The 27,460-nt window shown below is 41.9% G+C and overlaps 1 protein-coding gene across 5 annotated transcripts in view; it reads left to right on the forward strand.

The window, feature by feature from the left end:
• The window catches only part of DIP2A (DIP2 acetate--CoA ligase A), a 221,666-nt gene that overhangs the window by 135,932 nt on the left and 58,274 nt on the right, over positions 1-27,460 (forward strand). For all 5 annotated transcript variants that reach the window (XM_090045084.1, XM_090045085.1, XM_090045082.1 and 2 more), the window contains 3 exons: positions 5,314-5,433; positions 13,313-13,558; positions 23,260-23,388. In XM_090045084.1, the coding sequence (XP_089901210.1) occupies positions 5,314-5,433; positions 13,313-13,558; positions 23,260-23,388 (495 nt within the window). The remainder of the gene's footprint in view (positions 1-5,313; positions 5,434-13,312; positions 13,559-23,259; positions 23,389-27,460) is intronic.

Raw genomic sequence — 27,460 nt, forward strand, 5'->3', positions numbered from 1 at the left:
AGAGAATGTTCCTGCTTCCTTTTTGTAGCCAATGGGGTATGGTGTTTCAATTGTATATGGCACTTTAACTAGTGGTAGCAAAAGGAAAGGAAGAAAAACTGAAGTGCAGAGGAGGAAAAGAAAATGGATACTAAAATTCAGTAAAAGATGCTGTGGCATAGGTAGGGCCTGGTTTAAATGGCAGTTTTGCATTTTTCATGAAAACGATGGAATTGAGTGTTTTTTTGCCGCCCCCCCCCCCCCCAAAAAAAAATGATTTGCAATGAAATGCCGTGATATGTCCGCTTGCTAGGATTTCCTAGTACTTGGCACTGACTTGGCACTGGCCCAGCAGGATGCCTACATGTGAAGCAGAGCTAGGGGCAGCAGTGGATGAAGCTGAGGGGTAGTGGCTCGCTGTGTGTGAGTGCTGCCTGCCTCACAACTCCTTTATTTCCCCTCCTTCTGCGCTGGACAGTTATGATCCCTGCCCCCAGCCTGGCACTGGGGGCTGGGCTTACCCAGCCAGATGACCCTAAATCTGCCTCCTCAACCAAAGTGGGGCGGGTGCCATGAAAACAGCAACTCCTGCCATGATTGAGCCACAATATTTGCCAGCTGGGCCTGCAATTTAAACCAGGCCCTAGGCATAGGTATGGGAGGTAGGAAAGTAGGGAAAGGTAAAAAGGCAGATATGGAAAGTGCTGCTCAAGGATGAAACTACATAATTGATGCTTTTAAAACAGTAAATTAAGTTGATTGACACTATTGCAATTCAGTAAAACATGCACTGAATTGTATACAAACTTTTTTTTAAGTGGAACTAGGGTACTGGTTTTCAACCTGTGGGGATCCACAGACTAACGGATCCACAAAAGATTATTATGATCAATCAAAAGTATGTAAATACCCACACTTACAATTCAGAGGGGCCCGCACCTATGTTTGAAATTTCCAGAGGGGTCCTCGCTTCCATTCAAAACATTTTAGGGGTCCACAGCTGAAAAAAGATTGAACTCATTCAGTGTTGAAATTAATGAGTTATTCGTATTTTTTATTTTCTAAAGTGTTATAGAACTTTTTGAAGCTAAATGAATCAACTAAAAATATAAAGTAAATCAATACATTGTGGGAGGGAAATACAAAACTAAGCAATATCTGTTCTTCCTTAACCCTCTCAGTAGATGACTTTTTTTTAGTAGCAAAGATTATTTTAAAAGTCTGACAGTGATTTCCTGAATAACTATACTAGATAATTTCCTTTTTACTTGGGTACTTGATATGAGAAACTTGAGTTGAAGTAGTTTCTTGACTATTTAGATCTTAGTGGCAGAACATACTCACTGTCATAAAGCATTCTGTTTCTTCAGAATTTGAGTACTCCTTTTACTTTTTGTTGGTCCGAAGTGGACTTGGTTTTATCTTCTGTAGTATAGAAAAATTCTTGTGGAATCATGTATGTTTGAATTGATGCACACACTATTAAGACTTTCACATCCCCCAGCAGGGACGCATCGTACCCACTGGGACATATTGTCACATGTTGGGCTGTAATTCACTGCGCTGCTTATTAGTGCATTAATGTTTGATTCTGGGTGGATTTGTTTGGAAAGATGCACTTTTTATTCTTCTTGCTAATTCCTCTTGAATGCTTTAAAAAAATCACAAAAATATAAAATATATTTATAATATATAAAATAAATTCAACTAAAATGTTGTTGCCTGTGTCATTTACAAATGTATTTCTGTATGAAAAAGGTGCTGCTAGGAAAGCATATTCTGCAGAATTTTAATCTTTGATTTTGTATATACATTATTTTTTGTTGCTACAAAAATAATTTTCCAAACACTGAACTGAATAAGTAGCCTTCCTGAGCAACTGAACAGCAGAATGAAATTAAAAAGACTGTTAGGTATCACTGAGTAGAAGTTTTTCTGAGCTGTAGTGAAATTTCTATGTCATTTTCACGATGCTGCTATTCAGTGTTGGTCCTCACTGGTGCCTGGAGATGTGCACTGCAGATGGGCATAGAAGAGGACCAGTGGTTGGAGGAGGGATGTAGATTAGAATAGCAGAGATTTTCCCAGTGTTGGTGGAATCAACCTCCTGTTTCTGTTGCCTTTGACTGAAACTATAATGCATGTTCTCCTTTCTGTGACCTGACTTAAGCAAGATTTTACCTCCTACACCTATGAATAGCCTGTACTAGGAGGCTTTCCTGGGGCCAGTCTGCCATTGGCCTGCCCATCTGTTTCTGGGCCAACCACCCACCGCCTCGCCTGCCACACCTTGTTGTTTCTTAATTGGTTCCAATAAGGTGGGAGGATGCCCATTCTTGCCCTGATGCCAGAGGCACCATCTGCAACTCCATTCCTTCCCTACAGTGCAACCCAAGCCTTGTAGATGGCATCCAGGTGACAATGCTCCTGGCCTACAGCCGGACCAAGCTTGGCCCTTGCTGTCAGGCCTCAGACAAACGCCCATTCATACCACCCTCCTCACACTCCACCCCTCTCGCAGGGTCTCCTTCACTCATTGAGAACTTGTACCACCTTACTTCCTCTTGGAGCAGGCTCCTTTGGCCATAGGCTTTACCTTGGGTGGCAAACGTACCAGCTTTTGGGCCTCTCCTGCGACCCTCTCCAGGATAGTGGCCAGCCAGTTACCCAGCTGGGGCCAAGTTTACCCCGGCCCCTCCCTGGGGCAACTCTATACACACTCACATACACATCCTGGGCTCCTAGCCCTATGGTTTTTCTGTCATTGGGGATCCACATCTCTGCCCCCCCAGTGAGGGCTCAGGTGGCCATAGCTGTACCTGGCCCCACCTGGATCTTGCACCCACTTTGGGCTCAGGTGGGTGTAGCCATGCCTGCCCCCCTTGCACCCACAGTGTTGTGGGGGTGAGGGGCTAAGGTGCCCTGATCTGCCTTTCACTGGGGTGGTAACTGGCCTGGTATTTCCTGGGGGCTCCTGCGCCACTAGGAACCCCACCAGGCCACCCACTCCTGGCAGGGTGCAGTTTTAAGTCATGCCGAGGCCCAGGAGCCTCCAAACCATCCTCTTAAGCTCCTGCCCTTACCTCCAGGATATTTTGTACAGCCTTTCAGCCAAGCGATGGTTTTGCCTGCCTGCCAGCAGGGAATTGCTCTGTTTACATAGGTGGCCAGAGTTCTAAAATGGGCACTGTAATCAAGCACCTGCCGGCTGTTTAGCTCAGTCCTTAAAGTGGCAGGCACCAATAGTGCCCTGCCACAACCACTGGTCCTGTCACTATAGTTTGTTGAATCAAGTGAAGGTATCTGTAGAGGAGTTGGAGAAAATTTGAGAGCATTTAAAGGATAGGTGCAGATGTGATGATCATGAAGAGAAATGTTGTTGGACTTTACAGGGTTTTTTAGAAATAGATATGTAATATAATATGTCCTCAAGAAATTCAGATTGTTCTTAGGCATACAATAAAATTGTAAGTTTGGCATCATGCAGAAAAAAATGTGTAAGTTTAGGAATATAACTTTTTCTATATAATATAGGTATCTTAATTGAAAGAACTTTTCATGGTTGCATTTTGTTCAACCATGTGTACTAAAGGAAGACAGAGTCTGGAAGAGACCCTGTCATCTGCCAAGTTCTGCCATGATTAAATGGGTAGATATCATGTAGTATTATGTTAAATCATTTCTCATCAGATTCCTAGCAGAAATACTTCATTTCTGGATTTAAGGATAATAAGCCTATAATTTTAGCAAATCTTCAAAAGTCCTGAATTTGAGGATAGGTCCTCCAGTTATTAAATACTTATTCATTGTACTGGCACCTTCTGCAGCACAAAGAGTATTGCATATGGAGACATTAAAAAAACTAGAACTCTTGGTTCCAAAATGATACCTCTTATTAGACCGACTGGAAAATGGCAAGAAAATTGTCCTGCTAAATCTTTCAGCAGTGTAGTAGTGTTAGATGGCAATAAACACATTTTCCTAGGGTAGCAGATTTTCAGTTCGTTTATTGTTTAAAAAAATGAATAAAATCCATTAAAATAAAAATTGATACACCTTAGCATATGGGTTGTTGATGTGTTTGATCGAAAATAATTTTTTACTACTGTTAATAATACTAACTCTGCATGACTGTAGAAGATAGGTTTTGGATTTATGCATCTCACACCTAACTGTCTGTCATGTTCTAATCATAGCCAGCAATACAGGTGGCAGATAACAGCTGGACTACCTTTGACACATCCTAATTGACAGTGCTTTTTAGGTTTTAAAAAATGTGTTGTTAGCCTATGAACTGAGCAAATGTGTTATGGAATCATTTAAGCAATAAGAAATAGAACAGCCAGAGAGTAAGTGCAGAACCTCTGGATGTTTTTACATGTGCCGTGGAATGCAACATGGGCACTTTAATTAGTGAGCTGCGCTACTTAAGTGCCGGCACATCATGTGCATCAGTTTTGCTGCATGTCCCCTCACTGAAATAATGATAGTGGGGCACTTTGAACTAAAGCTCATTGAAGGTGTTTTATTTCAAAGTACCACCCCCACCACTTTTTCAGGGCAGAGACATATAGCGACACTCATACGCATGATGTGGAAGGCTGCCGAAGCGCTGCAATTTCTGTACCCCAGCAGACTCTATTTCCAGCACATCAGAGCAGGCTCTGCTCATGTGTATAGGAGCTCTCTAAGTTCTGTTCTTAGTGATTCTTTGTAACATCACTTAAAAAAAAAATTGATTCAAGCATTACAGGTGAATGTACATTAAAACATGTTGTTAGTAGTCTTGCTAAGTTTCTCAATCAAAGGAACAAAGATTTGCGCTTGTAATAACTCTAGCTTCATTGATTCTGAAATATTTGCTGTTTGAGTGATTGATGATTAAATGTAAGTATTACTTATGATAAATTAAAAACAGTGTAGTTACTGTTGTTTGGCTTTAGATCTTTGTCTTCTCAACTGTCCCATCAGAACTGAGAAAATGCTGCTGCTGTTGAGACTGGAAACATACCGTATCAGACTGAATAAGTAACTTGTGGTGAGACAAATGAATGTTTAGACAAGAGCTCATGCGTGCACATTGTGAATTTAAAGTATTAGTATTACATATCATTTATGACACAACACTTCTAATGAAAATGGAATCTATGCTGGCCATAACTGTTTTGTTTTGGGTTTTTTGACCTGTAAACTGAGCAAGTTTTATATGGAATCATTGAGCAATAATTAGTTGGAAACAGCCAGAGAATGTGTGGAACCTTTTGAAGGAAAATTTACTTTTTCTTCATTTCTTTACTAATCCTTTTTTTTGTTGTTGTCTTTGTTTCTGTATAGATGTTCATACTGAAGCAGTACAAGCAGCATTGGCTAAATACAAAGAAAGGAAAATGCCCATGCCTTCCAAAAGACGTTCTGTTCTTGTACACTCATCAGTAGAGACATACACGCCTCCAGGTACCTAATAAGTCAACGTACATAAATATTGTTGGGCAGACTTTACATTATTAATGTAATAAGGGAATGCTGCTGTTTGTCCTACAAGTTGGGTGTTGCAGAAAGTTTTATACATGCAATGTGAATGTTGATTCCAGTTCCAAAATTTAGGTTGGATTTGATCCCTGGTAGTACTACTTTCCACAAGGTTTTGAGTCCTCCTCCTTAGCGGAATTATTGCTAAGACCGACATTAAAAACTTCAGTACTTTGTGGTAAATAATTGTCTTTCATAGGCCCAGAAGACTGCCTGTGTCATTTGTAAAGCTTTATTCTGAATGATGTGTTCGTGGCAAAAATATGCCAGAGCTTTGTAGATTCTTTATTAAACATTTCCTTTTCTTCAGGGAACTGTGGAAAATGCTTTAAAAATCGAAGTTTAAAAAAAATCCTCTTTGCTGTACTGCAGGGTAGCCTCCTATTTGGTTTAAAACATCTATGGTTCATGCCTAGAGCTCATCATGTGCCATTCATTTCTGAGGCAGTCTAATCTAGTATATAATTTAAGGGAAAAATCCTACTAATTTTAAAGAAAGAAAATATTACTTTTGCCTTCTTGCAGCGAGTCCTCCAAGACGAAGAGAAACGTTTTTCTTATGAAGATGCTGTGTTACTTAAGTTAATTAACGTTGACTGTCTTGTATACAAATTATATGACCCATCAGGTCTAAAGTTAGGGAGGAGTAGCTTGTTCTTGGCATGATTTTGTTTTGTATGTTGCCCAGCACTAGTGTCACAGTGACCTCTAGTGCCATCACCTATCTGTTCCATTTCTTACAACCATTGATGGCTGAGCAGCCTTGGCCTGTTATACTGCTGTCTCCTTTTTTTGCTGGGCCTCATTATTCTTTTCCTTCTACAGTATTTCCTTATAAAGGAAGTACAATTTTTCCTTTAATGCTTGCATATTCTTTGTATAATGATCTTTTGCCTACCATTACTAACAAAAACGTACTTGCAGCAGTCTGAGTTTGTTCTCTTTTTTTTTTTCCTTTTCCTTTTGTCTTTCAGATGTAAAGAAGCAACTAATCAACTTTTAAAAAAAAAGTCCCAAGTGGTGGTGGGTGATGTCCACCATGTTAAAAAATATTGGTAATAATCTCAGGAAAACATAACCAAAGCCATGTTTACTTTAGGGAAGGGATTGTGGTTGCTGGGGGTTGGGTATGGTCTGTGCTGAATGCGCCTCTCCTCTTATCCCACAATATATTTTTTTAACGGGTTAGACTTTGGGTTGGCCTTGATTGCTTTAAAGATGCAAGCCTTAAGTGAAAGAGTGCCCAAGTGCATATAAAGCCAGCAGAGGTATTTCATTCATCATTTCATGGGAGAGGCTCTGAAACTTGTATTTTAGAACCCTTGAACTATCCACAAGCCTATGTAAGTATTTGGAACCTCGGTAGCGTAAGTAGCTTGTGCCAGAATAGAGATGGGCATGGCTGTGAACACTGAGCTTCCATAGAGCAGAGCAGCAGAGGTTTATGATGATAGAGAAACTAGCTTCAATTTTCATTGTTTATTACAGTGGTTCTCAAACATTTTAAACTCAAGGCACCTCTCCATAACCTTTGTGAATGGAGCAGCGCCACGTTTCAAAAACTAATTTCTTACAGCATTTGCTTCCTTGCAGAAGGGCTGGGCAGCAGCTACAGGGCAGCAGGGCAGGGCAGGGAGGAAGCTGAGCCCACTATTATCTCCTCATACCTGGTTATCATTTCACACCTCAGCATCTTTCAAAAGATCTCACAGCACTCTGGTTGAGAACCACTGGCTTATAAGGTCAGCCATCCAGTCCCCATTTCCCTTAGGGCTGACAAGGGGAATTATTAATAAAGATGCCAGGTTGTATTTTTAAACGTGGATTTAGGATTGTTCATGGCTTGGTGAGTTCCTTTCTTCAGTGGTAATCAGAATTTAGAACCCTACTTCTAGGAAGCATAAATCTCAGTTTTGAAAAAAATTGGGACAACTAGGCAGTCCTTTTTTAGCTGCGTGAGAGGTTCTCTCTGGCTGGGTAGTCCTTCCCACCACCATATGGTCACATCAGATGCATTGACTCAGCCTTAGTACTTTGTATGTGTACTGTACCAGGAAGCTAAAGCCTCCCAACTTACATGTAGTGAAAGGAAAGTTATCTGGGATCTCTAGTAACAGTAGTGCTGCAACTAGGGGAAGCTGATGGTTTATGGGACTTAAGATTGGTATTATATAGCAGGACAAAATAACCAGACAAATTCCATGTCATTAGGAAATCAGGCCAACCATTTGAAAACCCTCGTGACAGTGGTAATGCTGCTACTGCATGAATTCACAAAATACTTAATGATGTTTCTACAAATGATATAAGAGTGTTTTTTTTTCTTGATGAGCAAATTATGTAAGCAAAGAAGTATATAGTTTTGGAGGGAAGACGCAATAAATTCCACTTTCTGGAATCACTAATATGTCATGGATAGATAGTCAGAGGCCAAGCTTGTTTGTCAGAGACAGTGGAGTGCATATGAGCCTTGATAGATATGGCTCCCCCAAAAGGCTTTCTTACTTCTGGACAAGATGCAACATTTGGAATCTGGCCAACTAAATTTGTCAGTAGAAGCTTCCATAAAGAACTGTGCTGAAAAATGTTGAGCATCCTGGCCACGGTGATGGTGGTTAGTCCTAGCATACCTACATAAGATACCATGGTGAACCCTAAAATTTCAGTGGTTACAAGGCACACATTTCCTAGGCTGCTTCTGAATGACTAGTATTGCAGAACACACTAAAGAGAAACTTTATGAAGTAGCTTTATGCACACTAATGTGTTTGACCTCTCCAAAAACAAATTTTTTGTCAAACATTGCAGATTGCTATGCGGTTCATCGCACAGTCCTGACCCAGTCATGCCACCAAATTGATATGAACAAACATGGAAGAGTTGACCCATTCCTTTATTCTTTCTTGCAGACAAGAAATCATCCACAGGTTGGATGTTAAGCATAGTTTAAACTGAGACTGTAGATTCTCTTTCCATTACCTGGACTGGTTTTTATAATACCCATGTCCCTTAATAGGTGAACAGCTTTGTTTTTTTTTCTTCTACCCACCTTGCCGCTCAGCAGTGCTCCTTTCTTTTTCCTCCCTCTTCCCTACTCTTTCTATTCTGAACACTATTTTCTGTTAGAAGCTCAGCTTTCTGCACTCCCCTCTTAGTATCTGATGAAGTAAGCTGCTGCTTAAGAAAGTTTATGTATCTCTGATTTGGTTAGTCTGTAAGGTGCAGATCTACTCTGCCATTTTCCTTCTCTGTTAGGTTTAGGATTTGACAGTTTCTGTGAAGACATTGCTAAATGCGCCTAACATGATTGCACAGTATAAATGGATCATTAATATACCTTCCTAAATGCACCTTAGATCTGGTGGTGGTATAGTTTAAAAACAAAAGTATAATTTTATTGCCACTTCTGTAAGTACAAATTTACTAGTGTTTTGTATCCATGTCACCAGAAAGACTTTTTAAAGCAATGTCTTTCCTATAAGTTTGAAAGTGGAATTGTATGCATGTGTGTCATCTGACTAAACTCAGAAAAAATGTGTGTATTTGGTCTAGTAACACCTGTAGTTCAATGCAGATGTATACTGTGGTAGTTAGTCCTGCTGCACACCTAATCACATGAAATTATGACTTTCCCTGCATTTAATAATGTGTACCATCTTCCAATCAATACAGTTCCTAAAGTGTTAAAGCTGAAATTTTGTTTTATCAGGTTGTCCCAACTTTTTGAGAGGACATGCCGGTTTCAGCAGAAAAAGTTTGTGGATACAGTCCTATGTGGATAATTTTTCAGACCCCGCATGAATACTGCCGTTCTTTACGGTTGGGTTGTAGGCTGCTTCCCAGATAGCACATTTATGAGCTATTTGGCTTTCTGCAATAATCTACGATAAAACATTTTGTCTCTATTTCTAGTTATGTGGAGCATTTGGGACTTGGTGGTTTTGAACAATTCCATTATAATCTTTCCATTGTCTGAAGTTAATGTTGTTCCAAGCTGAAGTCGTCGTCTTAATAGTTGTAAACTGAACTTTCTCATATAAGAAGTCAGTTTCTCAACTCAGCACAAGAAAATTTCAGAAATTAATTACGTAAATTTAAAATCAAAGGCAAAATTTTTCTAATGGTGGTGCTAAAGCTTCCTTTACTCAGTCGATCATCCTCCTATCTTTTTTAACATGTTTGTACTCGTCTTGCCGAGTCTTTTCTCCTCAAATTTGGTGTGAACTGCAAATTTAAATAGTGTTGGATGTATCTTTGATCCAGTGGTTATTGGCTTCTACAGGTAACCTCTCATCAGCTTCCATTGAAGAGTTTGTAAAGTAACTATGCACAGTTTATCAAGACTCAGAATTTAGCTAATTGTCACAATTAATTACTGTTGTAATTGTTCCTATTCTACACTTCATAATTTTTATATCATATCTGGAATATCTATGTAACCTAGTACTTTAAGGGGCGGAGTTGTTTGTCTGTTATATTTTCTTCCTTTAGGTATCATTTATCTGCATTTTTTTTACTTTTGTTCTAAAACACATATTAGATTTTTCATTTGTTTTAACCAAAATGCTTTTAGCTTTTTATTTTGACTTGTGTTTCTTCTACTTTTGATTTTCTTACTTTGTTATTCTATGTTTGCTCTTTTTATAGAGCAGCTTTCTTAGAATTTTACTCCCAAGTATGGGATATTGTCAGAGTAGAAGTCTTTAATGAGAAATCTGCATATCTGAAACCTTCCTTCTCAGAAGACATAGCTGTAATAGACCACTACCTAAATCCCTTTGTATTGGATGGAGAACTATTTTATTTCATGAAATTCAGTTTTCACCTAGGAACAGACATTCAGAAAGCCAGAGCCTGAATTGATTCAATCTTTTCAAGTTAGTCTAACCTGCCAAAGTTGAACCAATTTGTGACTGTACAGACCTTCCATCTGGACTCAGGAAATGCCAGCATATGCCTGCCATTGCTCAGGCCAGGCACTGGGGGGCGCTGCAGTGCGCTCTAAGCTGCAGGGAAGCTGTGCTGGGGGGCGTGTGGCCAACCTGGGCAGTAGCCTTAGCTGAACTGGCCAGAGAGGGGTTTAATTCTCCACTCCCTGTCCCACGAGCATGGACCTGAGCTGAGTCTGCCAGGCATTCCTTCCTTGCTGCTGCAGCGATGGGACTAGGTATGGCCAGACGCCGGCCGGCATGGCCCCTAAGGCAGAGGAAACGGAGCGTCTGGCGGAGGGGGCAGAAGGGGACTTATTCTGCTGCTTGCCCCAAGCAGGTAGTGAGTGGTGGTTGGGGTGGGCAGACCTGGCTGCAGTCCCATGGGAGTAGAGGGGGAAATATAACTCCCCTCCCTGCCCCTTATCCTTCAGGGGCCATGCTGACTGGCTTCTGGCTGTATCCATCCGCACTGCTGCAGTAGCAAGGGGGGAAATGCCCAGCAGATCTGGCTCAGGTCCCTGCCAATTGGACAGGGAGGGGGGAATTAAACCTCTCTGGCCAGTTCAGCCAAGGCTACTTGTTGGGGCTGGCTCTGTCCTTGCCACTGGAGCAGCCAGCTAGGGGAAGTGCAGATCTGTGCTGGTGGGACAGGAACAGGGGAGGGAGGGAATAAACTTCTTCCCTGCTCCATTCTGGGCAAGGGTCTGGCCAGGCCCCTGTCCCTGCTTGGGCTGGGGAGCGGAGGGCCAGGGCAAGCCCTACTCTGTTGGAGCAGAGTCACACGGAGCCCAGCCCCTTGGGGACTCTGATTTAACTTAAACCAGCAAGGGGTCTGGGACAGACATTGCATAAACCTGTTTGAGCTCAGTCAGTTAAGTCTGATATTACCTTCAATCAGGTTCATCTCAAACCGGTTGCGGTCAGTTTGAAACTGGTTTATGTGCACTGAATGCCTGCTGTGTTACAGGTTTTAAACCAGTTTTTGATCACTTAAGCCAGTTTATATGTAATGTTTTTCCCTAGCCCTTTTGCCTAAAAGTAAATTAAATTTGTAGATATTAATAATTTACTCTGGCCCCACTACAGAGGTGGCTGTAATGGCTCCCGCTAGAGTTGGCAGCCAAGAGCTTTAAGCTATGGGGGTTGACCAGAAGTATTCTGCACAAGGCATGGACCCAAGAATGGTGATCTATCACAGCTGTATCCCTGCAAAGAGTAATTATTATAGATAGAGGGATTTATTTTAAATAAAAATATCCTTACTAGGCATAAATGTGTAACTTGAGCAGAAATGGTTAGGTCGTTAAGATCTGCAAGTTTAGCTTTGACGAGGCCACAGTTGAATGCATTTGGGGATATTCTTTACCAGAAAAGTAATCTCCAGTTTTCATATATTTTATGCTATGCAAGAACTGTTATTCTGAAATTACTAAAAATGTTTGTTCTCTAGGATTTTCAAAAATAAAATGTATTGTTGCCAAATATAAACTAGGACTGTTTATGTAATTTCATGCCAAAACTGTCTTAATAGTGCATTGAAGTTGAACAATTAAAGTGTTTTAAGATTGAGAAATGCCAAAGTTGAGATTACTGTAGGAGTTTCTCAGAAAAGACCCATGTTCCTGACCTGCAGGCTCTCTAGGGCACATTAGGAAATCCAACAGTCAGAACGCTTACAGTGCTTGTGACACTCAGTCAAGAAGAAGCCTGGCAGTCCTACAACGTTTAGTCAAGACTGAGGGAAGGGACCTACTAATCATCTGTAATCCATGATAACTTTTGTCTTCCAAGGCTAGAATGTTTCCTTAGCCCTTTCACACTGTAAAAACTTGGCAGGGGCCCTTTTTAGGTCCCATTTGCTTTGGAGTCAGTAGTACCCCTTACTTTATCCCCAGTTCTGCGTGTAAATGAATTTAGATTACTGACCAGGTGGCCATGAAGCTTAAACCATAGAATTATGTACTGTGCGCCATTTTAGTTTTCATTTTATGACTTAATTCCCTATTTTTCACTAAAGTCAAACAAGCCTTACTACTCTGACCTTAAAAAAAATCTTCTGGCTAGAATACAAGTTTGGAAAATTTTAGTCCAAAAACAGGTTTTGAAAATGTTTTAAATGACCCATAAGCAAATAGTCAAATGGAAGTTTTTTTTATCAGACCTTGACAGCGGTAAATTCTGTTTGCCCCCATTATAATTGTAGACTTGAATCAGCTTTTTCATATAATCCCTAATGCACTGCACTATGTGATTAATAAATATACCTTTCTGATTGCGTTTTAAATTATTTTAGTTGTAGTGAGACTTAAAAATATAATACACTTAGTCTATTGAAATTTGTTACTTTTCAGTTAATTAGCTGGTCTATGGCTGTGCTTTATTCAGTAATTGTTTTTATGAATCTGTTCAGAGATATCAAATAGTTCAGTGGTTCAAATGGAAAATGCTGAATCTGATTCTTTACCAAGGTGTTGAGTTCCATCTATGCAGTTGAAAAGTAGATAGTGTTTACTCTGTTTGTCAGGTGTGTGTTTTTATTCTAAGTGGTTACTTTGTATTTCAAATGCTGAAAGAGAAGTGGGTTTATTTAAGCAGATTTTATTTGTCATTCCAAAGAAAGCAGTTAAATGAAGTATGTTGCTTCAAGGGTGTTAGACATTGTTTTTCAGTGATTCTGTATAGAAATTATGCACTAACATGAAAAGCAGGCAACTGAACAGAATTTACACATGTGAATGTGCCATATGCTTTAATACATGCATCTCATGTTTAGCACATGAGAAAAGCCAAATGAAGAACATGGAAAGACTTCATGTTCCCGTTTATTGGGTCATTCCTACATTACATGCCTGTCATCATTATTTTAATCACAGACACATCGTCTGCATCAGAAGATGAGGGCTCGTTACGTCGGCAAGGGCGGATCACCTCCACTCCGTTCCAGAGCCATTCCAACGTAGAGCCCTGGCTTAACCGGGTTATCCAGGGCTCCTCCACCTCATCCTCTGCATCCTCCACCTCATCCCATCCAGGAGGGAAACCTGCTGCTGCTTCCAATACTGCTACTGCCACCGCTGCTGCCACTGTGCTTGCAGATCTTATGGCACACGCTCAGCTAGGTTAGTAACAGAACTGCCTGTGTGTGGTTAAAAAGAGTAAATTGTTAGAAAGACTGAAAAAGTATTAAGTTTGTATAAGTGCAAGTCAGGTATCTCTTGTGAGTGCTTTGCTTAGTAAGCAGTATTCACAAATAGTGTTAAAATGTACAAACCACAGACCGGGTTTTTGGGGGATTTTTTTTAACTTTAAATAGAAACAGTTGCACTCTAATTTTAAATAAGCATTCTCTTATAAAACACTAGGTTCTTGGTAAATCAAGCCAAGGTTACATTTCTGAGAGATAACAAACAATTTCAAAATGTAATATCAAATGTTTGGTGCATGTTTTCTGATCACCACTCATTTAGCCCAAGTAACTAGGTTCTGTTATTCAAAGGTGATTCAGCTGGATAGCTTAGGAGAACAAAAGGTTTGCTGGAATGCAGTGAAGGGTTTATATATAGATTTGGTGCTGGCATAGATTTGTAAATATAGATTATGAAAATACAGTATGTACACAACCATGGGTTTAGATTATGAGCAGAAAGTTTTATGCATCTATTTGTACATGATACTTTTTTGAACTGACGTGAAAAATGTAGCAGTATTTGTGGGAGAATATGTATGCGTATCCTGTGTTCAAATAATAGATCTGCCTCATCTTCAAGCTTAGAGGGTAGAACTCAGGTTAAAATGGGTATGGGTCAGTCCAAAATACAGAATTTAACACCTTGCAATTTGGGAGTTCACAGGTAGAGAGAGGAAAGTCTGATCCTCCGTTCTGCAAAATTATCCCCTTTTACCTCTCCTGGAGAATGTTGAAGGTTTTTGGTGGGAACTTCTGTGTAACAGTGTGTGCAGAAATATAATAATATTTAAAAATTTGGGGGGGCATGTGGAACAATAACTTTTTAGTACATTTCCAGATCTCTTCAAGTTTAAAAATAATAATTTAAATTTTATTTTGTATTTTGTATAGCCCATAGTTAATAACTTGAAGTTCTTGCCTCATTCTTACATGAGCGAGACTCTCACTGGAGATTCTTAATCAGTTAGCTTTTCTCCGAAGTAGACCTTGGGATTTGGTGCTCTCCTTCCTGTTTAGGATTTTGTTTATACAGAGCTCTTAGCATCTGTGCATTATAGTGACAGATTCTCTTCAAAGACTTCAGTGTAGTGTTCCTGCTAAAACCAAGGATTGTTAGAATTGAAATCCCTCAGTTGTCTTAAAGACAGAGATTACAGATATTTCTTCAGTACTGATTAGCCATTTAAACTGTTTGGAGCAAAGATACAGTTACTAAGGCTGTGCAAAATGAGCCCCATCCGATTCGGATTCAGAATCAGCCTGAATCAGGGACAGCGATTCGATCCGTTGATTCGGATCGCTGTTCCTGATTCGATTTGGCCAAATTTGAATCTGAAGATTTGATGCTGATTCGGTGAATCAGCGATTTGGACACAGGCACAGCTTTAAAAGTTGTTGTTTTTTTTTTTCTACATACCTTGAGGTATCAGGTGCAGCTCCATGATCACGGCGGTGCTGGGGCAGAGAGAATGTCCCACAGTAGCACGGGGGGCTGTCCAGTGTGCTCAGCAGCGAACCTGGAAGTGGAGCGGAAGTACTTTGGGGCCCTCCCCTCCTCCCTGCACCCCTCTTACTCAGCAGTCAGTCGTGAGGGGACCCCAGGTGCCCCCACAGACCCAGGCTCCCTAGTGGACCCAAGAAGTGCTTCTGGTCCACTACTGGGTCTGCTGCCAGGCGGGCTGGGGAGCCCCAGTGCTTCTATGGGATACTGCATCTGCCGCAGCGTTCAGAGCCCCTGCTACCTAGAGTTATGTAGAAAAAATGTTTAGAGCTGTATCTATGTCCGAATAGCTGAATCTCTCCAAATCGATTAGGAGAGATTAAACAGTCCTTTGATTTGATTTGTATCCGGAGATTCAGGCAATGAATCAGGATGAATCTCTGCCAGATCGAATCAGGGACCAAAGCTTCACACAGCCCAAATAGTTACCAGTTTTTCACTTCAGCTATTTTTGCAACCATCTTCAGATTTCACAGATTTTGATAAATACATTGGCTGTCTGCTTGATGTATCCTCTAAACGAGGGATGTCAAACATATGGCCCCTCAGTGTGCACTACCTGAGCCACCAGGCTACTGGAAGCAGGGGATGCAGCTAAGAGCAAAGCTAGCTGCAAAATTCGGGGCCCCTCGGTACTGATGGACATGGCCCTCAGCAACAGGAGGGAGAGTGAGGGCTAATACAGCCCTGTTTGCCTTACAACTGCTTAATCTATCGCCACTGCCCTTGCTGTGGCAAGTGGCCTCTTGGCCTGCAGGCTTGTCCAACCTCCTCTGCTGCCTGTCCTGCCACCACCACCTGCCCTGGGTTGGATCCAGCCCTCAGAGCCCTGTGCTTAGGAACTGGCTCAGGGTATGAAGTGAGTTTAAGAGCCTTGCTGTAAACAGGGTTTTTTTGTTTTGTTTTGTTTTCAGGATCTGTATGGAAAAACCGGGTATAGTGATTCACTTATGATACCTAAAATCTAGACAGTCTGCCAAATCTGATTTCCTGTAGTAAGATTGCCAGTAAATCTCATGTGCAGAAACTGTCCCTGTCTTGCCTGCTTCAAGCAGAGGGCAACCATTCATCTTGAAAAGTGTTAGTTCCCGGCTCCGCACTTTGTCACCTCCCTGCTAGCATTCTTCTCAGTCATCTGCTGCCTCGTGCTGAGAAGGAGGCATCCGCTTTGATCTTCTGCAGCCTCAGTCTTCAGAATGAAGGATTAAAAATGAAGGCAGCTGTCATGAGATTAAAACTGTGACTGGGCCCCAGCTGATCATTTCAGCCTTCTAGTGTGGGCCTTTTCACTATGCCGGACTGGACCTTGGGCCTTCCATGGGCAGCTGCTGGCAGAAACAGCATTGGGTAGTCCTGTTCAAAGTGAGAATTAAAGACACGTGCCTTTTTTCCAGAAGCTGAAGAAAGTGGAAAAAATGTCTGCAAGTCTGGTATTGTAACTGTCTGGTATATTGATAAACAGTACTGTAGCAAGGGCAGCGCTAGTGGTTCACCAGCACTGCGCACCCTTGCACTGTTCTGGGTGCCAATTTGAGAGGCCAATAAAAAGCAGCTGCTGCTAGCACCTAGTCCTATACAATCACAAATGTGATTGAGGCAGCAACTAGAAGTTGCCATATCTCTGTGCATCACGGGGTTATCTAACCACATCCCTACCCTCCTGTTGATAAATACCAGTACAGTTAAACAAGGGATTTTGGTCCCTTCTGTGGTGGAGAAACTAAATCCCCTCAGTCAGTCTTAGGCAACGGATTGTGTCCCCCACAGTACAGTTAGACAAAAAAAGGGGAAAAAAAATCCCCATGATCCTTGCTGACTTGGTCGGAGAAGGAAAAAAAAATCCTTCCTTTACCTAGATTTAGTAATTTCTAGGGCAACAAACTATATTGTCCTAGAACAGAGGTGCTCAACCCCTAGCCTATAGGCCAGATGTGGCCTGCAGTACTGTCATCCAGCCTGTGGGCTTCCCCATAGGTCTGGAAATTTGGCCAAGTTTCCAGACCCATGAGGAGCTCCAGGCCCTGGGTGCTGGATGGGGGAAGCCCAATCCTAGCACAGAGGGCTGGGCCAGGGGACTGCCAGGCTCCAGGGCCTAACCCCAGCCGGTGGGGGATGGAAGAAGGTGTCACCAGGTCGCAGGGCACAATCCCATTTTACAGGAGATGGGAGGGGGCAGCACCAGGCACCCAGGCCCTGATCCTGTTGGGAAGGGGTGGTGCCTAGCACCCAAGGATCAACCCCAGCATGTGGGGCATGGGAAGGGGTGGTGCCAGGCCATGGGGCCAGTCCTAGAATGCAGGAAAGGGAGAGGGCGATGCCAGGCCCCAGGGTTCGATCCAGCTTGTGGACTGGCCCCATACCACTTATCCGACCCATGAGGCCAAAAGGTTGAGCACCACTGTCCTAGAAGAAAAAAGTTATGGTGTGTTGAAAAGTCAGTTAGAACTGTGTTTATTAGTTTAGAAACTTTTTGTTTAAAAATCTTTATCAGTAGGAGCAAAGGGAAATTAGAAAATTAAATTTCTGTTTGTATAAGTATTTGTCTAATTGCAGTGAAGCTCTTCCTTCAGGATTAGGTGTTTAACAGATCAACAGAATGCCAAAGGTCTTACAAGGTTATCTTCAAATACTGGCTTATTCTGTTCATTGATCTAGTGGCATAGCACCCATCCTGCTTCTTATACGTTTTTGGTAGAAGTTTGCAATCATCCGTGATACTAAGAACCATTGATAGAAGAATTTTTAAATATTAAAAAATAATAGAATCATAAGGTGGGAAGGTAACTGCAAAGGTCTTTTAGTCCAGGGGTTTTCCACTGGGGGTACACATACCCATGGGGGTACTTTGGAAGGCCCCAGGGGGTACATGGCAGTGGCGTGGAGAAGCTGGTGGCACTTTCAGTTTCACAGCTGCGTCACCAGGGGACTCCCTGGTTCATGATCAGCCACCGGGAGTACCCCAACCAGAAAAGGTTGAAAACCCCTGTTTTAGTCCAACCCGCTTCACAAATACAGGATGTGCTATTCCTGAGTCATCCTAGATAGATACTTATCCAGCCTCTTCTTGAAAACCTCCAAAAAAAGAGATTTCACAACTTGCCTGGGCAGCTTGTTTCTTTGTCACACTCTTCTTATATTTAGGGGTTTTTTTTCCTGAGATTACACTAAATCTGCTTCGGGTTCTGCCTTCTGTGATAAGGAAGAACACTTTCTTCCTCCTCTTTATGGCACCCTTCAAATATTTGAAAGGCTGCTTATCATGTTTCTTTCCCTGTCCCCCCTCCTCGTGCACATATGCATATGCAAAGTTTTTTCCTCCAAACTAAAGGCTATTTCTCTCAGCCTTTCTTCATGTGGCTTGCATTCCATGTCCTTTTTCATCTTCACTGGCCTCTGGATCCTTTCCAGTTTCTCTACATCATTCTTTAAATGTAGAGCCCAGAACTATGTCCTATATTTCAGCTGATGCCTAATCAGTGCCAAGTGGAATGATATTTTTACCTCCAGTACCTTACACTTGCATGCAATACTTCTCTTAATGCAACCCAGCATTATGCTTTCTCTTTTTTTTTTTTTGCAACGTCATCACATTGGTAATTGTTGTTAAATCTCTGATCAACCGAAACCCCCAGATCCTAGTGCCTAGCTAGTTCTTACATACTATATTAGTGTCTTTGCTTTTCCTTCCATAAGTGTACCACTTTGTTCTCTTTGTTCAATGTCATTCTGTTCTTGAGTTCCCAGTTCTCTAATTTACCAAGATCCATTTGAATACTAATCATCTTCTCCTAAGTGTTTGCAACCCTTCCTGGGTTTGTGTCAGCCCCTTCCAGTCTTATGTCAATTTCCCTTTCTTAGATTTGAAGCAGGAACTTAAAGTGTGTAGAGTTCTAAACTGTGAGCCTCTCTCCTTATGGTTACTGCACCTTTATAAAGCTGAAATGCTCTTGGATATAGAGCTTAAACTGTTTGGATTGGAGAGGGTACCTGAGAATGAAGTATATCAGGGTGCAGATTGTGTCAGGGTACCTGGCTGGATTCATTTTTATTAACTTACCTTATTTTTCTTATTCAATGCGGTTTTTTTTAGTTTTAGTCAGTTTGAGGCCATGTAAGACATTTCTACACATGGTTTGGGAGTGGGAGGGGCGGCACTTTAATTAGAGAGGCTCTGAGAACTGCTCTAATTAAAGTGCCACAGCGTCTTGTGTATCAGCGTCCCCACGATTCCAAATGGTGGCAGAGATGCTTGAACTGAAGCTCATTTGATGAGCTTGAGTTCAAGGCACCCCCACTGCCATTTTGTAGCGTGGGGACACTGATGCATGAGATGTGGGAGGCTGGTGGAGCACAATAATTACCATGCTCCAGCAGACTCATTTATACAGCAGACTTGATGTAATTATGGCACATCACAGCATCCTCCGAGATTGTGTAGAGGCACCCACAGTGACTAGGTATCTATAGGCCAAACAACAAAATTGGATACAGCCAAATTTTTTGGTCTAAATTGGCCTTCCTGTGTAGGTTCCCCGTTTGAGTCCTCCATGATCTGGTTTCCCATGTACTTCAAAATTCCTCTCCTCGGAGAGAAATCACCTTCTGTCTGGTTCCCAATTCTCTGTCCTGGTTCTGCATTTTCTTCTGTGCATCTCCACTCTGATGCCTGATCTCTTCTCTTGAGTGGCCTGGGACCCTTCAATGATTCAGTGTTTAGTACCATTCAGTATCCTCTGTTATCTGTAGTACAGGTAAATTATTACAGTTCCCAGTTCTCCATGCCTCAGAGTGATAGCTGAAACAGCTTGGATGAATGGAAATCTTGAATTTGAGACAAAGTATCTGAAAATTGAACTCTCTCTGATATTTCCTTGTACATGTCAGAAGACTCTCGCCTTTTTGGGCCAGTAACTGTCAGATTCTGCTCTTGAATGTTTACCAGCTGAAGCTGAATGTAGATAGCAGCTTCAGGGCAATGGTTTGCTGAGGGCCCATAACCATTCTTTCCATCTTATTCTTTTCTTTTCCCATTGTTGTTTGGGGAAAAACACCTAGGTGAAGGTAGGCTCACAAACTGTCACAGGTCCCTGCTACTATGGATCAGCATCCCTGTATATTGAATGCCAGTGTTTCACTTCGTGTTTTTTAGATGGGTGCTTCATTAATCAAATCCTACATATTCTGAGTATACCTTGGTATTGCCTCACATGGCTTGCTTGCTGTGACTGTTTCTAAATGCACCGTTTTGTACACAAGTGAAGGCATCCCAGACTTTTCTAGTGTTTATTTCCCAAGTTTAAAAACCTATCTCCAGGCAAAGATAAGTAATTTTTGGCTGTAGCTGCATTGTAAAAATGAGGAAGTAACTGTCCTGTCTCTTCTGTTCCTGAATATGTGGCAAGCATTTGTATTTCCATAACTTAATTTCAAGTATTTCTGTTAAATGCACCTACTAAGTCAGCTTTCCCCAGCAGAGGAAATTGCAAAAGATAACCTGTGTGTGTCTGTATGTTTGGGCTGTTCTGCTGTCTGCACAACCTCATGTGCATCTGGCATCAGTGACTCTGCAGAATATTTTGTTTTTTTCATGGTAAAAAGAATTCTTGAGCCACAACTATGTTTTAGATCTGTGCCAATTTAGTATGTAGTATAGGTGTCCTTGTATAAAGAAACAGAGACTATGCTATTCTTGTGGCATTCTACTGGCAAAGTCATATAGCCAATGTAATTTTTTAATTAAGATTGTTGGTGATGCATTCAGGAAATACAATCCTGTGCAGCTTATATCACTCAAAAGCCTTGATACCAAACTTAACAGAAAAGTCAGCTTATAGTATGAGGCTCATGTGAATTTGATTCCATTTTTACCATCTTATAGGTAAGTTGATGCTAATATTAAGTCAGATTCTAGTGCTTTATTAAACTTAAGAATGTTTTCAGCTTTTAATAAAGAAACCACAGAAAAGCACAGAGGACCTACCCATAGCATTTCAGTTTATGCTGAGTGCTAAATAGTCCATCATAAAACCTCTTAAATGGTTGCAGAAGTCAGGTTTCATATTCAGTAATCACTTATTGTCCCTGTTACTAATTCTAATTTATGCTGAATATTACTTTGTCATGTTTGGGTTTTGCCCACAAGAAATTTGTAGCCTGAGTTCAGTGCACGGTGGATATACTTATATAATAAAAACTACCAAGCTGAGCTAGCTTACTTCACTGCTGTCAATGATACCTCTCACTGGGCACATCTACATGAGACACCAGATGCTCAAAGTAATTCTACTGTGCATTATTGCACCCTGGCAAAAGCCAAGCTATTGCACTAATGAGTAGTAGAATTGATCTACTTTACCTTAGCATCACTTAAAGGCATGTGCTGGCGTTACTGTGCAGCAGCCACAGTTACTGTGCATTTAGTTAGTACCTTTTATTACAGGTACTAAACTCAATGCACATTAACCACAGCCCATTAATGGACTTGTAGACATGCCCACCTTCAGTGATAATACAGTAGCATAATCTTGCCTTTCCTAGAAAGATTTCTTTTCACTTGTGCATCTCTGCTTAAGGATTTTGAATATCCAGGGTGTCCAGTAGCTATTCTATGAGTTCAGGCTTTGCTGCTGATCTAATTGCCTCTTACAGATGCCAGGATTTGCTCAGTTGTACCTGCATTATGAAATCTTTCACATATGGATCGCAATTGGGCCTGGCGGAGTAAGTGGGTAAAAGGGAGGGAAAGTTTAAATTGCCACTTATCCACATTTTGATTAGTACTTGGGGAACTCTACTTTGGCTAAGGGACCTGGTGTGATCCCAGCCAGCACATACTGCTGGTTCAAGGTACTTTTTGATGTTTGGTTCTGTTGCTTTGTTTCTGGCCTTAGCCTTTTAGTGAGTGCTGAGATTTCCTACAAGGTAACCCATCTCAATTGTAGCTTCAGATACATCCCAATCACTAATGTTAGAAGCTTTCAGTTCTTTCATCCTTGGGACACCCTGATGAGACAATGTATTCTCCGTTTTTTTCCATGCAAAATTAAATATAAAACTCAGAACTGTGCATTGTCTTGAATTTTTAAGTTATTTTGTTTTTTCTGTTTAGTTTTTTTCTCTCGTTTGCTTGTTTTAGTTTTCTGTCTTGTATAAGATATCTTGAGCTTTTGTTGGGAAGGGTGGCATATTAATCAAGGAAATAAATAAATATCTCCTGCTGGACAAATCCAGATCTATCGTACCAGTTTGTAACTTATCTCTTCTCGTTTCAAAAAACCTCTGAGCATAATCCTACATGAAGAATAGTGAACAAAAATGTTAGGTGTTTATAGTTGTGATATTTTTATGATCTAACATGATATAATCGCCAGAGGTAAATGTTAAAGGTATTCCAACCATTAGTCATGTAGGCATTTGAATAGCCTATGCACCCTTCCGAAAGAACCACCTGCTTTTAGAGCGCATTGATTATTTGGGGAAGAAATATATCTTGTGCTTAACAAGTGTGTTTTTTGAGTACAAATATGTTTTCTCTTTAGTACTCAGCCTTCTAGGCTCTCCACAAATTAGTCTGTATCCTGTAGAAATACAGATAAAAAATTAGTACTTGCTGCTATCCTTGTACCCTTCTTTGTGCCCTCTCTTACTTGTCCCTTTCTCTTCCTCTTTCAAGGAGTCTGCTGTTTTTGTGCCAGAATCCAGTGGTTTACTCTTCTCAGGCTGAATTTTGGGGGCTTTGTTTTCTATAAAACTAGAGAATGTCTCTTTCACTCCTGTGTTGTGCTGTTCATCCAGGATGGATCTCTCAACTGATCTAATTGGCTAAGGGGAAGGGACTTGACTACCAATCAGAATTTCTTACGATCAATTGTCAGGTTGCAGTAGCTCATACCTCTCCTGGAGTGCTTTAATAGCTTTGCATGGTCTTTTGCAACATTAGGGGGTTTTTGTTTACTCCCCTTTCCCACTTTATTCTTTCTTTTATGGTTACTGATTTTTATTTATTTTTTTGAAGGAAGAGTTTTGCAGGGAAAAAGCAAGAACAAAATATGCATGCAGTAAAAGGCAACCTTGTATTTGCTAATGATTATGATGCCTAATGGACCTTTTGTCTGTTTCTTATATTCTCACAGATAACCACTCTGCACCTCCTGATGTTACCACAGGCCTTGTAGAACATTTGCATCATGAGCGACCACAAGTAGCATCTGTACGAGGAGTTCCCAAGGGCTATAACAGCAGCATCCTAGAAACTGCAGATGGTGAATATGTCCAAAAGAACCCACCCTTAAACATAAACCATTTTTCTGCATCAGTGAATAGACAACAGAGCAATATAATGTTTGCTGTCATACTTAGTTTGCTCCCCAAAGCAACATAACAGGCTATTTTGCTGTATTGTATACAGTGCCAGGAATAGTGGAATCTAATTGGATTCACATCAGTAATATTTTGGTTTTCTGGTAGCATGTTATCTTTCTGATGCAGATTTATACTGTTTGTTGTGCATGGGGTGGGGCATCAGGAACAATTTAATGTAAATTGGACCCCTTGCAACTCCCTTTCTTGCCCCCTGCTGTGTTTTGGGAGATGAGCCATTCTCCCTTTGGAAGTTCAATCTTCCTTTTCTCATTCATGAAATGCAGAGAACTATGGAAGACAAAGCCAGCATGTGATTTTTGGCCAGGAAATCTTTAGAAGACGCACACAAATTTATATATATTTTTAAGGAAAGCTACACGTCCCTGCAAGCTGATCTTGGCAACCAGGGTGGATGACTGGAGACCCTCTGGGTTAAAATCCATGGGGAACATGGCACAGGGGACACAATGGTGGGAGTCTCCTGCAGACCTCCCACCCAAAGTCCTGAGCTTGACCATTGGTTCACCTGGGAACTGGCAGAGGCCACATGCTCCAGGACCATGGTTGTCATGGGTGACTTCAATTACCCGGACATCTCATGGGAGGATCACTCAGCAAAATCTAAGCAGTCGCAAAGCTTCCTCTTGTGCGTGGATGACCTCTACCTGACTCAAGAAGTCTGTGGGCCAACGAGAGGCCAAGCGCTGCTCGACCTGGTACTGGCTACTGGGGATGACCTAATCGGCGACCTAGTGATCGATGGGAAGCTGGGTGACAGTGACCACGAGCTGATCACCTTCACCGTCCGCCATAAAGCTGGCAAGTCAGTCAGCAACACAGAAGTCCTTGACTTCAGAAAAGTCGACTTTGACAAGCTCAGGAGGCTGGTCAGTGAGGCCCAAAGGGACCATGACCCCAGGGAGAGGGGAGTTCAAGAAGAGTGGTTGCTCCTCAAGGGAGCGATCCTCAATGCACAAGCTAAGTCTATTCCATCTCAGAGGAAAGGCAACAAAAGGACACAGCAGCTCCCCTGGCTCTCCAGGGACCTAGCAGACCTCCTGAGGCTAAAAAGAAAGGCCCACAAAGGATGGAGGATGGGATTCACCTCCAAGGAGGATTATTCTGCACTGGTCTGGTCCTGCAGGGAGCCAAGGCTGCAACTGAACTCCAACTACCTTTGAGCATCAAGGACAATAAAAAGTCCTTTTTTAGATATGTGGGGAGCCAGAGGAAAAGCAAGGGCAACACTGGACCCCTGCTGAACCAGATGGGGCAACTGACACCTGACACCAAGGAAAAAGCCAACCTGTTAAATGGGTACTTTGCATCAGTCTTTCATCAGTCCAATGGGACGCCCATGCCCGCTACAGGACAGGGAGGTCCACGTGAGGGAAATCCCCTGCCCTCCATTAATGCTGACCTCATGAAGGAACATCTTGAGAAGCTGGATACCTTCAAGTCCGCCAGCCCTGACAATCTACACCGCAGGGTACTCAAGGAGCTGGCGAGCATCGTAGCCCAGCCCCTGGCACGGATCTTTGAAAACTCCTGGCGCTCTGGTGTAGTGCCCGAAGACTGGAAGAAGGCCAATCTGGTGCCAATCTTCCAGAAGGGGAGGAAAGTGGATCTGGCTAACTATAGGCCTATCGGCCTGACTTCTATCCTGGGGAAGATCTTAGAAAATTTTATTAAAGAGGCCATCCTTAATGGACTGGCCAACGCCAACATCCTGAGGGATAGCCAGCACAGGTTTGTTGCGGGTAGGTCTTGCTTGACCAATCTCATTTCCTTCTATGACCAGGTGACCTATCACCTGGACAAGGGAGAAGAGATTGATGTCATATATCTTGACTTCAGAAAAGCCTTCGATCTGGTATCCCATGATCACCTCTTGGTGAAACTGGCCAGTTGTGGCCTTGGGTCCACCACGATCTGTTAGCTGGAAAATTGGCTCCGTGGTCGGACCCAGAGGGTAGTAACTGACGGAAGTCACTCATCATGGTGTCCTGTGATGAGTGGGGTCCCCCAAGTCTCTGTCCTTGGACCCATATTGTTCAACATCTTCATTAATGATGTGGACATTGGAGTCAGAAGCGGACTGGCCAAGTTCACCAATGACACCAAACTTTGGGGTCAAGTATCCACTCTAGAAGACAGGCGGGTGATCCAGGCTGACCTGGACAGGCTCAGCAAATGGGTGGATGATAACCTGACGGTGTTTAACCCTGAAAAATGCAAGCTTCTCCACCTTGGGAAGAAAAACCTGCAGCATCCTTATAGGCTCAGCAGTGCTACGCTGGCTAGCACTACTGAAGAAAGAGTCTTGGGGGTCATCATTGACCACAAGATGAACATGAGCCTGCAACATGCGATGCTGCAGCTAATAAAGCGACCAAAACACTGGCTTGCATCCATAGATGCTTCTCAAGCAAATCCCAACACGTCATTCTCCCCTTGTACTCGGCCTTGGTGAGGCCGCAGGTGGAGTACTGCGTCCAGTTCTGGGCTCCACAATCCAAAAAGGATGTGGAGAAGCTTGAGAGAGTCCAGAGGAGAGCCACGCGGATGATCAGAGGTCAGGAAAACAGACCTTACGATGACGGGCTGAGAGCCATGGGGCTCTTTAGCCTGGAAAAGCGCAGTCTCAGGGGTAATCTGATGGCCACCTATAAGTTTATCAGGGGTGACCACCAGGATCTGGGGGAACGTTTGTTCACCAGAGCGCCCCAAGGGATGACGAGGTCGAATGGTCATAAACTACTGCAAGACCATTTCAGGCTGGACATGAGGAAGAATTTCTTTATTGTCCGAGCCCCCAAGGTCTGGAACAGTCTGCCATTGGAGGTGGTTCACGCACCTACAGTGAACACCTTCAAGAGCAAATTGGATGCTTATCTTGCTGGGATCCTATGACCCCATCTGACTTCCTGCCCTTTGGGCAGGGGGCTGGACTTGATGATCTTCCAAGGTCCCTTCCAGCCCTAATGTCAATGAAATCTATGAAGATGTCCAGTTCTTTGATATCTCAATATAATGTATGTCAAACATCAGGTTGGGTCTACTATGTTTGCTTAATCTCAGGCTTTTCAATACCCATTTAATTTTTTCAATACAGCCAGAGAGGAGCCTGATATAATGTCTATGGAATCATTTTAATTTGTCAATTAATGTTTTGCCTCACAGCCACTGTCCTTCAGGAAAGGACTGGATGGAACTGCATTTGAATAAGTTAATATTATTACAGATCTGTCAGAGAGCTCCTGTTGAAGATGATTCATATCATTCCAACTCCCCCAGGGCCTAAGCTTGTGATCTCTGAAGTGTTCAAAGTTCCTGTATACTGAGTGAACACTTGGACATCCTTCCCAGATTTCCCATCTTGTAATGGAGAACATTACCGTTGGAAATATAAAGGGTTTGCAATTACAGTAAATCCAATAAATGTAAATGCAATACAGGACTTACGCTATTTTTAGTTTTGGAATACTGATTTTATATTGCTTCCAAGTAGGGAAATCACCCCCAGAGGGAAGCAGAAATGAAAAATAAACAAGTCACATTCATCCAGTTGTATGTTTTAGCAATTTTTTTGTCAGTGCTTAAAAGAGTAAAAGCCTCACTTAATTCTTAAAGGATTCTTCTTTGCTGCCTTTCAAAACTGAGTAAATAACATTTTTGAAAAATAAAAAAGAAGCTTGTTCTTCAAAAAACAGACATCAGTCATATGTATTTTCTAACCTTGTAAAGTCAGCATTTTCCAGAGCAAGATTAGACTCTCAGGCAGTGCACACATAGTGGACAGATAGCTAATAAATGGCTTTGTTTTAAAGCAACTTTAGCATTTGTGTAATGATTGATGGATTGAAGTCCTTTTCCAAACAAGTTACTGTATTCTTAAACCACCCTTTTCCTTATGCAGTGTAAATGTGCTCAGTGTATAGTCAGATGTTGTTAGAAAAATATCAGCATATT

The sequence above is a fragment of the Crocodylus siamensis genome, chromosome 4, assembly GCF_052110815.1.
Source record: "Crocodylus siamensis isolate JL-2025a chromosome 4, ASM5211081v1, whole genome shotgun sequence".
Taxonomy (NCBI): Eukaryota; Metazoa; Chordata; order Crocodylia; family Crocodylidae; genus Crocodylus; species Crocodylus siamensis.